This window comes from Balaenoptera ricei, chromosome 19 (assembly GCF_028023285.1).
Source record: "Balaenoptera ricei isolate mBalRic1 chromosome 19, mBalRic1.hap2, whole genome shotgun sequence".
Taxonomy (NCBI): Eukaryota; Metazoa; Chordata; class Mammalia; order Artiodactyla; family Balaenopteridae; genus Balaenoptera; species Balaenoptera ricei.
The window spans coordinates 17,002,306-17,019,465 of NC_082657.1; the positions used below are offsets into that span (position 1 = coordinate 17,002,306).

Consider the following 17,160-nt stretch of genomic DNA (forward strand, 5'->3'; position numbering starts at 1 on the left):
CCACCAGACTCTTACGCACAGATACTTCGGACGTGGTTGGGTTGGGGGGTGGGGAGTTTCCAATACCGCACCCACCCAATGCCTGGGCGCTGTTTCTTGATCTCTCCCCCTGGGAATCGTCTACTCCAACCCTCAAGTGCCTTCTCCCCGTTACCCCAAGACTTAGAAATCTCGGCGGGCTACCGAGCCCTCATCCCGGCCTTTCCCAGTGATCGGTGGTCCTTCACCCCTACCCCACAAAGGGTCCCATTCTCCTTGCCGCTCCCGGATTCGCTGTCCCGGGAGTTTCATTTCCTGTTATCTCTGAACAAGGGCGGGGGAGCGCTCTCAGGCACGTATAGGGCATTCCTCTCTGGCACACAAGGGATCTCCGGAGACCTTGGGGATCAGGAGGTCTTAGTCTCTGCGCTCCCCCTCCCCCAGTTCTCCCGCCTCCTGGGCAGTGTAGAACTCCATCCATCGCCCTTCTACAGTGCCCTCCCGCCGTTCCGCGGCACCAGGGGCCCCGCTCTCCGTACCTGTGCACAAGGTGCTGAGAAAGAGCCACACGAAGACGACCGTGCCCCAGCCCGGGGTGGCCGGGCAGGAGCCCAGCCGCCCCCAGAAAAGCCGGCGGGCCAAAGGCGCCATCTCGCCGGTCTGGGCGCGTCGGGCCCGCGCGTCCCCTCCCAGGTACCGGGAGGGTAGGGGGCGCGGCGCGCACCAAGACTGGGAGGGGTGCCTGCTCCTCCCCTTCCTGCTTCCGTTCCTTGTTCCTATTCCAAGCCCACCCTGTTCTAGGATTTTAACTAGAGGAAACATCGTGGACGAAGAGCACGCTTCCAGCTTTCGGGGAGAAACTTGCTTGACCCACTGTGGATCTCTGAGCCACTCCACCCCCCGTGGCTTTGGGGAATGGATCGACCCAGGTACGCAGGGTGAGAACACAGGGCAGGGTTAGGGGGTGGGCGGCGGGGAGGGGCTCCTCCACCTCCCTCCCCGGAAGTGGGCTGACCCAGGTGAGCTCCGGCCCCGAGGGTCGGAACCAAGTGACCAGCCTGCCGGGAGGGCGCCTGCAGACTAGGGATCCCGTCCGGCCCCCTGCTGCTCAGGTCATGCCGAGCGGGGTGTGAATCACCGAGAATCGAGACTCAACTGGGGTGATTCACCTGTTGAGGGAGGCGGGCGCCACTGCGCACCTGTTCCCTCTCTGCCCACACCCCTCTCCCCACCTGGCGATGGACCCGCCTAGGTACACCCTGCGGGGAGGGGCGAGTCTAAGCGAGCCTTGGGCTGGAAGAGGCTTGCTCTTAGCGCCCGACTTTTCCACTAGCCTTCGGGGTCCTCGCGTTCGGCTGGACTGAGGCGATGCGGTCCTCTCGCGCCTTCCATTTAGGTGGTATAAAGAACCAAGATAAGTTTTCGGAAAGGAAGTCTGCCTCCTTAGGGATGCCCGAGGGGAATGGGGCCAAGGAAAAGTTGTAGTTCTACTTCGGAAGTTTTCTCCGCCTCCCCCCCGAATTCCTAACTTTTGGTTTGGCCCCCGGGCGTTCATTGCCCCCGGTCTGGCCTCCGGAAACTATGGCTCTTAAAGGGGCCGAGCGGAGGCGCGGGACTAGGGAAGGTTTCCGCCTAAGGATTCCTAGGGACCGGGGCCACCTGCGTTGAGGGCGGGGTGGGGCGAGGCCAGGCACCCGGAAAGCGAGGCGCTCTACGCGGCTCTGCTGTCCCCCGATGGCGGCTAGGGGAAGTGCATCCTGGGGAACTCTGGGAGCTTCTGAGGAGTCTCCCCGGAGGTCGCAAACTGGTTACTGGCTGGCGGGTTACGTGCCCAGGGATGTTTTGTTCGACCGCATCCTGTTAAAACCCAAGTTGGATCACGACCCTCTGCTCAAAACCTTCCCGTGTCTCCCCCTCCCAGCAGAAATCAAAATACTGGGAAGTGGCCTGATCCCTCTCTGACGTCACCACTGTCCCCCTGGCTTACTCAACTGGCCAACTCAGCGTTCGGGAATGTGCCTCTCACCCTCTCACTTCATGCCCCTTGCCCTCACTACTTCCCCTGCGGGAACACCCGTCCCTCAGACGGCCACCTGATCCTCCCTTCCTTTACGGCTTTACTTAAAGGTCATCTTTGCAGTGACACCTTCCCTGACCACTTTTTATAAAATTTCAACCAGGTCAAATCCCCCCGCGTCCCCCCCCCCCCACCCCGCACACACACTTTTTTGTTGTGGTAAAGTATACATACCATAATCATTTTAACCATTTTCAAGTATACAATTTAGCGGCAGTAATTACATTCACATGGTTGTGTACTCATCACCACTATCTAATCTTTTTCATCATCCCCAGTATAGACTCTGTACTTATTAAACAATAATTCCCCATACCCACCTGCCCCCAGCACCTGATAACCTCTTTTCTACTTTCTCTCTCAAATTGCCTATTCTAGGTACCTCATTTAAGTGGAATCATATGACATTTGTCTTCCGTGTCTGGCTTATTTCACTACACGTGTTTTCAATGTCCATCCACATTGTAGCATATATAGCAATCAAAATTTCTGTCCTTTTTATGGCTGAAATAGTATTTCATTTTATGTATATACCACATTATGTGTATCCATTTATCTGTTAGATACTTGAGTTGTTTCCACCTTTTAGTTATTGTAAATAACGCTGCTGTGAACATTGGTGTACAGATACTTGTTTTCAATCCTTTTGGATATATACCTAGGAGTGGAATTACTAGGTCATATTGTAGTTCTAGTTTTAAACTTGAGGAATTGCCAACTTGTTTCCCATATTGATGCACCTTTTGTATTCCAGCAATGCACAAGGGTTCACACCTCACCAACACTTGTTCCCCTGCAAAGGTCTTGGGGAACCCCAGGTCCCACAGATCACACTTGTTTTTTTCTGTTTTCTTGATTATAGCCATCCTACTTGGTGTGAAGTGGCATCTCATCAGGGTTTTGATTTGCATTTCCCTAATGACTAATAATATTGAGCATCTTTTCATCTACTTCTTGGCCATTTGTGTATCTTCTTTGGAGAAATGTCTATTCAAACGTTTGCCCATTTTTGAATTGCGTTGTTTTGTTCTCTGCTGTTGAATTGTAGTTCTTTTTATATTCTGAATATTAATCCCTCGTCAGATATATAATTTGCAAATATTTTTTCCTGTCCTGTCGATTGTCTTTTCACTTTCTTGATAGTGTCCTTTGATTCACAAAAGTTCTTAATTTGATGAAGCTTAGTTTATCTATTTTTTCTTTTGTTGCCTGTGCTTTTGGTGTCATATCTATGAAAATGTTGCCATGTCCAGGGTCATAAAGATTTTCTCCAGTGTTTTCTTCTAAGAGTTTAATAGTTTTAGCTCTTAAGTTAGGTCTTTGATCAATTTTGAATTATTTTTTGTATATGGTATAAGGTAAGGGTCCAACTTAATTCTTTTGTATGTGGCTATCCAGTTTTTCCATCACCATTTGTTGAAAAGACTGTCCTTTACCCACTAATTGATCTTGACACCCTTGTCAAAAATCAATTGACCGTATATGTAAGGGTTTATTTCTGGGTTTTCTATTCTATTACATTGGTCTATATGTCTACCCTTATGCCAGTACCATACTGTTTTAATTACTGTAGCTTTGTAGTAAATTTGAAGTTGGGAAGTGTGAGTCCTTCAACTTTATTCTTCTTTTTCAAGATTGTTTTGGCTGTGCAGGGCCCAGTGCAATTCTATATGAAAGATTTGCTTCCATTTCTTTGAAAAAGGCTGTTGGAAGTTTGGTAGGCACTGTGTTGAATCTGCAGATTGCTTGGGTGGTATTGACATCATAACAATTTTAAGTCTTTCTATTCATGAACACAGAATGTCTTTCCATTTATTTAGATATTCTTTAATTTTTATTAGCAATCTTTTGTAGTTTTAGCATACAACTCTTTCACCTACTTGGTTAGATTTCTTCCTAAGTATTTAATTCTTTTGGATGTGATTGTAAAATGAAATTGTTCTCTTAATTTCCTCTTGGTATTGTTCAATGTAGGTGTAGAGCAACACAATGGATTTTTGAGTGTTAATCTTGTACCCTGCAATTTTGCTGAGTTTGCTTATTAGTGGATTCTTTTTGATTTCCTATATGTAGGATCATGTCATCTGAGATTAGGGGTAGTTTTACTCCTTCCTTTCCAATTTGGGTGCCTTTTACTTCTTTTTCTTGTTTGATTGCTGTGGGTAGGACTTCAATACAAAGTTGAATAGCAGTGGTGAAAGTAGACATCTTTGTCTTTTTCCTGGTCTTAGGAGGAGAGCATTCAATCTTTAATCATTGAGAATGATGTTACAAGTGGGGTTTGTTTTGTTTTGTTTTTTAATAATACCCTTTATCATGTTGAGGAATTTTCCCTCTATTCTTAGTATCCAGGAGTTTTTGTCATGAAAGAGTGTTGGATTTTGTCAAATGCCTTTTCTGTATCAGTTGAGATGATCACATGATTTTCCCCCTTCATTCTATCAACATGATGTATTACATTGGTTAATTTCCTTATGTTGAACCACCATTCATGCATAAATCTCCCTTGGTCATGACTTCTGCCATTTTGCTATTTGTTTTCTTTTTTTTTTAATTTATTTATTTTTGGCTGTGTTGGGTCTTCGTTTCTGTGCGAGGGCTTTCTCCAGTTGCGGCAAGCGGGGGCCACTCTTCATCGCAGTGCGCGGGCCTCTCACTATCGTGGCCTCTCTTGTTGCGGAGCACAGGCTCCAGACGCGCAGGCTCAGTAGTTGTGGCTCACGGGCCTAGTTGCTCCGCGGCATGTGGGATCTTCCCAGACCAGGGCTCGAACCCGTGTCCCCTGCATCAGCAGGCAGATTCTCAACCACTGTGCCACCAGGGAAGCCCTGCTATTTGTCTTCTATATGCCTTATAGCTTTTTTGCCCCTCATTTTCCCCATTACTCCCTTGTTTTGTTTAGTAATGTTTTTGTAGTGAAATATTTTGATTCCCTTCTCATTTCCTATTGTATATATTCCATGGCTATTTCCTTTGTGGTTACCATGGGGATTACATGAAGCTATAACACTTCAATATGAATTTATACCTAGTTAACATTATTTTTTTTAATTTTTTAATTAATTTATTTATTTTTGGCTGCATTGGGTCTTCGTTGCTGCTGCAGGCTTTCTGTAGTTGCGGTGAGCCCCCCACTCTTCATTGCGGTGTGCAGGCTTCTCATTGCAGTGGCTTCTCTTGTTGCCGAGCACGGGCTCTAGATGTGTGGACTTTAGTAGTTGTGACACACAGACTCAGTAGTTGTGGCTTGCGGGCTCTAGAACGCAGGCTCAGTAGTTGTGGTGCATGGGCTTAGTTGTTCCATGGCATGTGGGATCTTCCTGGACCAGGGCTTGAACCTGTGTCACCTGAATTGACAGGGAAATTCTTAACCACTGTGCCACCAGGGAAGCCCTATACCTGATTAACTTTAACAGCATGTAAAAACGCTGCTCCTATACCTCTCCATCACCTCCTTTTTATTATTGAGGTCACAAATTACACCTTTATACATTGTTTTCCCATTAACAAAGGTTAATAATTATTTTTTATGTCTTTTCTTTTAAGTCATGTAGAAAATTAAAATTGAATTTTAGTACAATAATACTAGCTTTTATAATTGCCCATGTATTTATCTTTACTGGAGAGTTTTATTTCTTCATACAGTTTCAAGTTACTGTCCAGCATCCTTTCATTTCGACCTAAAGGACTCTCTTTTGCATTTCTTGCAGGGTAGGTCTAATGGTAACAAACTCCCTAAGCTTTTGCTTATTTGGATATGTTTTCATTTCTCCCTCATTGTTGAAGGGCAATTTTGCCAGTTTTGGAATTCCTGTTGAAAATTTTTTTCTTTTAGCACTTTGAATAATTCAACCTATTGCCTTCTGGCTTCCAAGTTTTCTGATGAGAAATCAGCTGATACTCTTAATGAGGATCCCTTTATGTGACAGGTCGCCTCTATCTTGCTGCTTTCAAGATTGTCTTTTTGTCTTTGGCTTTCAGCAGTTTGATTATAATGTGTCTTGGTGTGGATCTTTTTGTGTTTATCCTATTAGAGTTTGGTGAGCTTCTTGGATTTGTAGATTTGTGTCTTTCATCAAATTTGGGAGGTTTTCAGCCATTATTGCTTCAAATGTAGTTCTTTCTGTGGCTTTCTCTCTCTCGTCTCCCTCTGGGACTCTCACAATATGTATGTGGTTCCACTTTATGGTGTTCCACAGGTCCCTTAGGTTCTGCTCACTTTTCCTCAACCTTTTTTTCTTTCTGTTCCTCAGACTCAATAATTTCAATTGTCCTATCTTCATGTTCATTGATTGTGTTTTCTGCCTGCTCACATCTGCTTTTGAACTCCTGTAGTGAATTTTTTCATTTTAGTAATTGTGTTTTTCAGCTCCAGAATATCTTTTTGTTTTCTTTTTATATTTTCTACCTCTTTATTGATATTCTTATTTTGTTCATACATCATTCTGGTGTATTTTTCCATGTCTTTGTTAGCTTTTTGAGCATTTTATGACAGTTTACATCTTTGTCTAGTGTGTCTGCTGCCTGGGCTTCCTCAGGGATATTTGTTTGTTTTCCTTTGAATGGGTTACTTTCCTGTTTCTTTATGCCTTGTGATTTTCTGTTGAAAATGGACATTTAAATCTTATAAGTGGTAACTCTGGAAATCATATTTTCCCCCTTCCCAGGGTGTGTTGGGGGTTGTTATTGTTGTAGACTATGTCTGTGCTGGGGATCAGCTTGAGGTGAAAGCTTAAGGTCATCTCAGATCTTTTCTGAGCTCACATCTTTCTCTGGGTTTGTGCAATGACTTTCTAAATCCCCTCATATTGTGTGTGTATCAGTTGTTTTTGAAAGTCCTAATCCCTAAAAATGTCTGGCTCCCAATAGGGGGGAAAGGGAAGAAAACCCAACTGTCCCTTTAAATCTCTGGGAAGCCACTTTAGCCAGTGGGGGTTGAAACAATGATGACCTGCCTCTGTGTCTGTACATCTGTGATCAGAAGCCGTAATCTGCAATCAGAACACAGAACCCTGATATTTGGAGGACAAGGTCCTTATTGCCCATCCCTCAATAATAACACCAACTGAGCACTTTATATACAGCATCTCAACAAATCCTCATAAGAGCCCTGTGTAGCCAGTACCATTGAAATCCCTATTTTGAAAATGAGGAAACTGAGGTTCACAGAGAGAAAGCCGTTTGACCAGACCTTCAATTCAGGAAGAGGCTTCATTGCAGTTCCATAAAATATGTGAGAAAGAAAAACAACCCTTGGTATCTGGGAGCTGACCTGACACAAATAACGGGGTATTGGTATTTCTAGGAGCCAGCCTAGAGTTCACAGCTAGGTCACTGAACATAAACAATTTCATAGAACGCCAACATCACACAAAGTCTCTCTGTGACTGTGAACCAAGACAAAAACAAGACCACTCCATAATCATATCTGAACACAAACAGAAACACTGTCCAAGCCACAAAAGACTAAACATCTCCCTCTCCCATTCTTCTCACCTTCCAGATAAGATAGAATTACTCCCACTTCCTGACAGCACCCCATTCCGAGAAAATCTCCACTTCCTTGAACTCATCCCCAAATCACATAAAACAAGCCCAAATTCTGTAAATCTGTTCTCACACTTTCTTACTGAAATGTTGTACCATTCCTATGGTGTGCACCTTCCCTTACTGCAGTTAGTCAACAAATCCAACTTTGTTCAACCACAGGTGTGTTCCTAGTCTTTGGCTGAAGTGCACTGGCACCTGCCAAATGTGTACCCATCTCAAGGCCTTTGCATTTGCTGTGTGCTTAGTCCAGACTTTGCTTCCTCTGGCTCATCTTATGTAGGTCTGCTCAAATGTCACTTTTTTTAGAGAGCCCTTCTCTCTCCATCCCATTTAAAATAGTCACTGTATTAGTTTGCTAGGGCTGCCATAACAAATGCAGCCATAACAAATGACTGGATGACTTAAACAACGGAAATTTGTTTCTTCACAGTTCTGGAGGCTGGAAGTCCAAGATCAAGGTGTTGGCAGGGTTAATGGCCTACAAACAAAAATAATGTAGATCCCTCCCAGGTCAAAGCATTTGACTATCCTTCCTTATTCCATAGCAGCTAATGATGCTGCAGGTGGTGCAGCCTCCACTGGCCATGGTATTTGAAGGGACTGTGTAGAGCAGAGCTCTCCACCAACCCACAATGGACATGTAAGATGAGAAAAAAAAAAAATGTGGGCTTCCCTGGTGGCGCAGTGGTTGAGAATCTGCCTGCCAATGCAGGGGCACGGGTTCGAGCCCTGGTCTGGGAAGATCCCATATGCCGCGGAGCAACTAGGCCCGTGAGCCACAATTACTGAGCCTGCGCGTCTGGAGCCTGTGCTCCGCAACAAGAGAGGCCACGATAATGAGAGGCCCGCGCACCGCGATGAAGAGTGGCCCCCACTTGCCACAACTAGAGAAAGCCCTCGCACAGAAACGAAGACCCAACACAGCCATAAATAATAAATAAATAAATAAAATAAAATAAAATTAAAAAAGAAAAAAAAAAAAAGAAAAAAAAAATGTGTTAAGCCACTGAGATCCCAGAATTATTTTGTTACACAGCATAACCTAACTTATCCCAATTAATACATCCCCCACTAGAATGGAAGCTCCAAGAGGGCAGGGACTTAGCCTGGATCCTTAGTGCCTGTTGAAAGATGAGTAAACAATACTTATTTATGGAATAATTGAATATGCCAGGCACAAGAAGGTGAAGTTGCTGGGCATGGATTATTCTAATAAAAGGTGGATCTAGAAATGAAACTGATCCCAAAACCTGGGACTGAAGCCACTTGGCCACATTCCCACTAACTAACCACTGTGTTAATCCAAACCTGGACCGTTCCAAGAATTTGACATCAGTAATCTCTTGAAAGCTTTATAACACCATAGTTTGTGATGGAAAGTTCTAATATCCCATTTTACAGATGGGGAAGTGAGGTTTAACAAGTCTCAGCAACTTGCCTAAAGGTCGTGTAGCTCACATAGTGCTTACTACAGTCCTGGTACAACTGATATTTCCTAACCATGGATGCTGTGACAAATATGGTTGGTTATACCAAATAAGCATTCTCTTCTACATCTCTCCTGCATACAAAGCCCTGATATTTTTTGGAGTCTTCAATGACTCTATGGTCAGAGGTTATACTTCCCCAGTCCTGGAGAACAAATTCTGATTGGCTTAAGCCAATCATGGAAATTTTCTTTCCTTTCAGAGATTGATTTTGATCTGCACATGGGACCTAATTCTGGCCAATGGAACTTTAGGAGAGATCTGATGGGAGGATTTGGGGAATGGTTTTAACTTTATGATATAAAAGAACACTGCTTGTAGTAGACATTAGCTGCAGTAATTATTACTGACTGCCATTTTCTAAATGTTTCCTGGACATATTAGAATTCCATTTCCTTTGTTGGGTTGGTGAATTGCTAGTGCCATGTAACCATTTCTGGCCAATGGTTTGTGAGCAAATGACATGTGTCATTTAAGGCCAGAGCATTTAATTATAGACATGAAATCCTACAGAGCTTTCATCCTCCTTTGGCATAAAACTGGAAATGTTTGGGATGGCAGTTGCTCAATCATCCTGTATCCCTGAGTGATTGTAATGCCAACCCACAAGGGACATGGAGCATGAATGGGAAGTAAACTTGTGTTATTGTAAGTCATTGAGATTTGGATGAAGTTTATTATAATAGCAAACAGCCTATCTTGAGTGATACAGAAATTAGTATCAGGAGTGGGGTGCTGCTGTAATAAAAAATAAAAACACATGGCATTGGCTTAGATACAGAGCAAAGGGAACAAGAAAAATATTTGAAACCAGAAGGATGAAGATTATTGCCTGAAATACTTTGGGAGGCAGATAACATACTTAATGAACTTGCAGCTTTAGGGGAAGCAGTTGGAACACAGGACACTAGGAGTGAATATTGGCCAAAGATGGCCCCAAATCAGGAAGACCTTTGAGAGTCAAAGTCCAGTTAGAACTCAGCTTTTGTCAAGGATAAAATCAAGGATTAGCACCAATCAAATCATTATTAACCATTGTTAAGATCTCTGAATAAATTAAGGTGCTCCCAGGAAACACTTAAGATAGTCTGAGGTAGACAAAATGGCTTAGAATATGGCTTTCCATGGATGCCTGATAGAGTCTAAGGTACCTGCAATGAGAGAGAGAGAGAGAGAGAGAGAGAGGGAGAGAGAGAGAGAGAAATGAGGAACATCTTGAACAGAACTGTGGATGTGGGGTGTTTGTACTTGGAGTTAACTGGAGACTTATAAGAATCCTTAGGTCCCACACTTTAGGAGACAGAAAGCAGGCTGAGAAAACTGCTCATGTGCCAAGGAGGGCACATCTTCCAATGTCACCTGAGATGTAGCCAAGGAGGATAATGGAAAAGGGGGTAACTCCCTGGAGAGTGAAGACATAAGCCACAGCGAACAAAGATTTGGGAAGCTCCCCACCCTTAAGGAGTTGATTTGGTACTAATTAAGGAACCCTCCCCATCTATAAGATAGGAAACCCTTACAGTATCTTTTCACTAGATTTTAGAAATGATACAGACCAGTGCTTTCTGTGTGTCTTCCCTTATTCCCCTTTCCAATTGGGCATTTTGACCCATTCCATCATTGTATATTGGGTATGTGGAGGGCAAATAATTTGACTTTTTAGTTCACTCGTTCTGACATAGGTTCACTCATTGTGTTTCCTGCCCATCTCTTGCAGACATTTGAGTTTTTGACTCAACAGCCTACACTAAGCTATTTGATGACATGAACTGAATTGGACTTCTGGAAGTGCAGTGGATCAAGGTCCATTCCACTGCTCAGGGCTGATGCCTGAGTTCTGTGGGTGACTTCACAATGCCCCGATGGTTCCCAGCCTCCTTCTGTAGTCTGTAGGTGGCCATGTTGGCCACCTTGTGGCTGCTTAGCCTTTCTCTCCCCACTTCATGGGCCCAGATATTAGTCAGCTGTGCCTACAAGAGTCTCTGCCAGCAGGCCCTGCTCTCAGGCAATGATGTTGTCCTGCAGTGTGACCATCTCAAGGCACGCTGGTACTTCTCTTCCATTCTGGGGGAGGATCTCTTGTTGCTCTCCTCAGTGCCTAACATAAAGAAACTGCCTGGGGGCAGCCTCCAGTTGACCAACCCTCAGCCCTCCCAGACAGGCCTCTATCACTGTGAGGACAATGACAATGCCCTCGTGGTAGAGTATGAGATTGATTTCCAAGATGTCACTACCTTACATATTATGCACAAAGGCCTGGGCCAAGAGCCCCTGCAGAATGAGACCCTGAGTCTGGGTGGCAAGCAGCTCATCTTCACCCACTGGGAGCCCTGGCAGGACTGTAACAGCTGTGGGGAGCCAGGTGAGCGCAAACGCCTGGGGTACTGCTACATCGAGGAGCCCCTGGAAACGCCCATGCCCTGCTGGCTCTATCTGCAAGAAGAGAAGGTGCAGTACAGACGCATATGGCCTGAGATGCAGGTGGAAGCCTACCTTATACCCTGCGACCACATCAAGTAAATCAACCAGCCGTACTTTGCCTTTGACATTTCCCAGTTGGGCAAGTTGACCAACAACATGTGGCTCACCTGCCCCTTGGCCTCCAGGTGACTGGACCTGCCTTTAACCCTCACCCAGGCTCTGTTTCCTGTGCCTACCTGGGCCAGGGGGTTACCTTCCAATAGAAAAGCAGGGTCTGTCTCCCAGCCCATAAGCTTTCAAGGTCAATCTGTGCAGGAAGGGGTCTCTTCATGGGCTTGTTCGGATGTTCATTCAGCAAGAATTCCTGGCTGCCCCTTCTGAGCCAAACCCCAGGTAGGTGATGTTGGGGACACAGTGGTGACCAACAAAGACCTAGTCCCTGCCCTTCTAGACTCCTGATATTCAGAGTAGGCCAAATGTAAAAGCTAGAGACCAAGACATTCCAGCCCATGTTCATGCCAACATAGACTTTAGTGTGATTTGTGTCTCCTCACTCGACTCTGACTGATACGATTTATCTATCCATCCTTGTACCAATGCTACAGTGTCTTAATTATTATACCTTTATAATAAGTCATGATATCGATAGTATAGATTTTTCAACTTTGTTCTTCAAGATTGTCTTGGTTATTCTTGACCCTTTGTAAAAAAAAAAAAAAAAAAAAAAAATTGAAATCAGCTTGTAGTTCCCATCCAAAAAACTCCTGTTTTTCTAAAAAAAAGTTGGGGCATCATTGAATCTAAAGATAAATTTGGGTAGAATCAATATTACAATATTTAGTCTTCCAATCCATGAACATTGTAAACACTTTCATTATTTAGGCTTTCTTTAATTTCTCCCAATAACATGCAGTTATTAATGTAGAGGTTTTACATATATTTTATTATATTTGTTCCTAAGTATTTGATTTTTTCATGCAAGTTGTGTCGTTTTTTTCCAAATTTTGTTGTATATAAAAATATATTTGGTATTTATATATGACCTTGTAACTAATTATTTTGCTAAATTCACTTACCTCCCGTAAAATGCTGAATGGAGAAGTTGATGGCAGACATGCTTATGTTATTCTTAATATTTCACTATTAAATATAATTCTGCCCTAGGTTTTTTTTTTTTTAATGGGGATTTAATCTTTTTTTTTAATTTTATTTATTTATTTATTTATTTATTTTTGGCTGTGTTGGGTCTTCGTTTCTGTGCAAGGGCTTTCTCTAATTGTGGCAAGCGGGGGCCACTCTTCATCGTGGTGCACAGGCCTCTCACTATCGTGGCCTCTCTTGTTGCGGAGCACAGGCTCCAGACGCGCAGGCTCAGTAATTGTGGCTTACGGGCCCAGTTGCTCCGCAGCATGTGGGATCTTCCCAGACCAGGGCTCGAACCCGTGTCGCCTGCATTGGCAGGCAGATTCTCAACCACTGCGCCACCAGGGAAGCCCTGCCCTAGGTTTTTAATAGAACTTTAATAGAAGATTAAGAAAATTCTTTTTCATTCCTATTTTGTTAAGAGTTTTGAGCCATGAATGGGTATTGAATTTTATCAAATGATTTTTCTGCATCTACTGAAATGATAATATGGTTTTTTTCCTTCATTCTGTTAGTGTGGTGAATTACACTGATTGATGTTCAGATGTAAAGCCAACCTTGCCTTCCTGGGATAAACCCAATTTGGTCATGATGTTTATCCTTTTTATTTATCATTGGAGGCAATTTGCTAATATTTTGCTTAGGATATTGTGTTCACGTTCATGAAAAAATGGCCTGATATTTTCCTTTGTTGTAATGTCCTTATAAGTTTTTGGTATCAAGGTGATTCAGACCTCATCAAAGTTTGGAAGTGTTCCATCCTTTTTTATTTCTGGAAAGATTTTGAAAGATTTATGCCATTTCTTAATTGTTAAAAAATATCTGGAAGAATACACTGGTAAATCTCCCTGGGATTGGAGGGGGCTTGTGCATAAGTTTTAAATTACAGACTCAGTGCCTTTAATAGTAAATATAGCATGGTTCAGTTTTTTCTTGTGCCAGCATTGTTGAGGTTTTCAATGAATTTACCCATTTAATCTAAATTTTCAGCAGTTTTGACCAAAAGTATTTTGCAATATCCTCTTATTATCTTTTTATGCCAGTAATTTCTGTAGTAATGTCTCCTTTTTTGTTACTGTTATTAGTTATTTAGGGCTTCTTTCTGGTTTTTTTCCCCTTGATCATTCTTGCTAGGGCTTTATCAATCTCATTCATCTTTTTAAAGAACCAACTTTTGGCTTGTTGATTTTCTTTATTGCACTTTTGTTTTCTATCAGTAGATTTCTGGTATTTGAGATGCTTGCTTAGATCTCCAAGTTTTATCCTTTTTTCTCCAGAGTATGTATTTAGGCTGTAAATTTCCCCCTAAGCACAACTTACCTGCATCCTGGAAGTTTTTATAAGTTATACTTTCATCTTCAGTCAGTTAAAAATACTTTCTGTTTTCAATTGTGATTTCTCTTTTGAGCTATTAGTTATTTAGACATTTCATTGTATAGTTTTCAGATATCTGGGGACGTTCTTTGTTGTCTTTTTGTCATTTGTGTCTAGCTTAATTCCACTGACCAAAAAATGTGATTCTATTCCTTTAACGTTTATTGAGACTTGTTTTATGACCTAGAATATGGTCAATTTTGGAAAATATTTCATATGAATGTGAAAAGAATGTATGTTCTGAAGTTAAGTGCAGAGTTCCATATATATGAATTAGGTCAAGTTTATATCATATGGTTCAAATCTTCTATATCTCTCCTAAATTTTTGTTTGCATGTTTAATTGTGGATTTGTCTATCTCAACATTTAGTACTATCAGGTTTTGCTTTATATACTTTTAGGTTCATACAAACTTAGGATGTCACTGTATCTTCCAGTTGGATTGACATTTTATAAAATGTCTCTTGCAAGTCTCTATTAATACTTTGACCCTTATATCTACTTTTGTTATTGGTATAACTACTACACCAGTTTTCTTTTAGCTAATGTTTGCATGACATTTTCCCATGTTTTTACTTTCAACTTTTCTATATTCTTTTATTTAGGGTGAATCTCTTTTAAGTAATATATATTTAGATTTTTGTTTTGGTATTAAGTCTGAAAATCTTTGTCTTTTAATTGGAGTATTTAGTTCATTTACTTTTAATGTAATTACTGATTTAGTTGGGTTTAAATCTACCATCTTCCTATTTGTTTTCTACTTGTTCTGTCTCTTCTTTAGTTATTTGGCCTTTTCTTGCTTTTGAATTCACCAAGTATTTTTTTAAATTGTCATTCTATTTTCTCCTCTATTAACTTATTAGATATGCATTCTTTTATCATTTACTCTAGAGCTTACATTAATTCTCACTTACTACAATCTAATATAAATTTGTACTTGTACCATTTCCTAGACAATACAGAGACCTTACAACCTTTTAGCTCCATTTACTCCCCTTCCATTTGTTGTACTCTTGTTATCAGGTATTTTTATTTTACATATATTTTAAACCCCACAAGACATTATTTTAAAACACTCTGAATATTAATTTAGTTTTAACCACATATTTATTCTTCCGGTGCTTTGCATTCCTGTATTACCTTGCTTCCATTTGGGATCATTTTCCTGCTGGCTGGAGAATTCTCCTTAGTATTACCTTTAATGTGCTCTGCTGTGGTGAATTCTCTCAGCTTTCATCTGAAAGTATCTTTATTTTTTACCTCCATCTTTGAAGAATATTTTCATTGTGGTATATAGAATTCTATACATAGAATTCCAGATGGTAGTCATTTTCTTTTAGTGTTTTGAAGATGTTATTCCATTGTCTTTCTAACTTTCATTATGTCTGTTTAAAAGTCAATGTAGAGTGTTATGATTGTTGCTTTGAAAGTAGTGTATCTTTTTCTCCTCTGGCCATTTTTTAAATTTCCTCTTTTGTTTTCTGCAGTGTTTTCCTATAAATTGCCTAGGTGTGGTATTTTTTTTTTTTTTTGTCTTGTTTTGGTTTTGATATCTATCTATCTATCTATCTATCTATCCTGTGTGGAGTTTGAAGACCTTCTTGAATTTGTGCCTTGATGTCTTTCATCAGTTTTGGAATATTTTCATTCAGTATCTCTTCAAGTATTACTTATGTTCCTGTCTCTCCTTTTCTTCTGAATCTCCATTTACGTAAGTGTTAGACTTTTTCACCATGTCCCATGTCTCTTACACTCTTTTGTGTATTTTCCTATTGTTTTCCTTAGCATGCTTCAGTATAGATATTCTCTATGAACCCATATTTCATTTCCTCTCTTCTATTGTGTCCAAAAGATTGTTATCCCACCTAGTGAATCCTTAATTTCACAAATTTTATTTTTTTATTCTAGTGTTTCCGTTTGATTCTTCTATATAGATTCAAAATCCTCATCTTGTCCTCTCTTAGACATACTAATCTAAGTGTAGACTTTATCTTAAAGTCTACACTTGTTATTAGCAAAAGGGTAGTCTGATATAAGCTACTCAAATGTAGCAGTGAGCAGAAATCTCACGCATATTATTTAAAGAAGAGCAGGGAATTTGGAGTCTCCTGTGAAACGTCTTGGATTTTACATGTTGGTCACAGATTTAAATATTCTAAAAACACCTTAGGGAGGCCAATTAAAACATTTCTTCAGACTGGCTCCAGCTAGTGTGACTTCTCACCTAGGTAAAGTGAAAGTTGGAAGTGAGCTTTCTCACAGTGTCCCCATAGCCCCGTTTACTTGTTTAGAAAAGATTCCCTGGGCTGAGGAGAGAGACAGAGAGGGAGAGAGATGGGGGGAAGCAAAAGGGGTATAAATGTTAATATGTCTCAGACAGAGGGTCTTTATAAAGTTCTGGGAAGCAGACAAAAATTCTAGATGGTTTTGTAGACCTGAGAGCAGAAGGGATGTGTGACCCACTCTTGGGGTGAGGGTGGCAGCAAGATAACGTAAGCATACAGCTTATGCCAAACACAGCCTGTAAAATTCCCACATGAGGTAGGGGCATGACCAAGAGAGCTCCCAGCCATTAGAAGCCAGGTAGAGGAAGGCAGGATATCTTAGCAAAGACCTAGATGAGCCTCCAACCTCACCCACTCAGCACTCTCCCCCTTGTCCTTTCCTCCTTAGTCACTCTGGCCTCCACACTCTTTACATATACTAATCAGGCAGCCATGTCAGGGTCCAGCCCTCTCCTGGAAATATCCTTCCTTCAAATACCCACATGGCTCTTTATCTCACCTCACTTAGGTGTTTGTAAAAGTTCCCCTCCTCAGAGAGTGCTCACACAGGCCTGCTCATCCCCTCTAAAATAACCCATCCCCACACACCAACATTTTACTTTCCATCCTCATTTCCCTGCTCTATTTTTCTCTTTAACAATTATTACATTTGATCCTCATTATTCAAGGATTCCACACTTGTGAATTCACCTACTCACTAAAATTTATTTGTAACCCCCAAGCCAATACCCACAGTGCTCTCATAGTCATTTGCAGACATGCACAGAGTGGTGAGAAAATTGAGTCACCTAACGATGCGCATTCCCAGCTGAGGCCAAACAAGGAGACCCTCTGCCTTCTTGTT

At 41.8% G+C, this 17,160-nt stretch overlaps 2 protein-coding genes across 5 annotated transcripts in view; one reads left to right on the forward strand and one right to left on the reverse strand.

Moving 5' to 3' along the window:
• Positions 1-1,034, reverse strand: part of LSR (lipolysis stimulated lipoprotein receptor) — a 14,647-nt gene extending 13,613 nt beyond the window's left edge. The window contains exon 1 of one of the 2 annotated variants that reach the window (XM_059905039.1): positions 519-1,034. In XM_059905039.1, the coding sequence (XP_059761022.1) occupies positions 519-801 (283 nt within the window). In that variant the 5' untranslated portion in view covers positions 802-1,034. The remainder of the gene's footprint in view (positions 1-518) is intronic. The other variant, XM_059905040.1, reaches the window with a different exon arrangement.
• LOC132353675 (protein FAM187B-like) lies at positions 347-12,113 on the forward strand. Of its 3 annotated transcripts, XM_059905045.1 has the most exons (3): positions 347-672; positions 781-908; positions 10,811-12,113. In XM_059905045.1, the coding sequence occupies exon 3, from the start codon at positions 10,993-10,995 to the stop codon at positions 11,611-11,613; it is 621 nt and encodes a 206-aa protein (XP_059761028.1). In that variant the 5' UTR covers positions 347-672; positions 781-908; positions 10,811-10,992; the 3' UTR covers positions 11,614-12,113. The 3 variants fall into 3 exon arrangements, with proteins under 3 accessions (XP_059761028.1, XP_059761030.1, XP_059761029.1); XM_059905047.1 differs by lacking the exons at positions 347-672; positions 781-908 and adding an exon at positions 1,049-1,231; XM_059905046.1 differs by lacking the exons at positions 347-672; positions 781-908 and adding an exon at positions 1,299-1,375.
• The last annotated feature ends 5,047 nt before the right edge of the window (positions 12,114-17,160 follow it).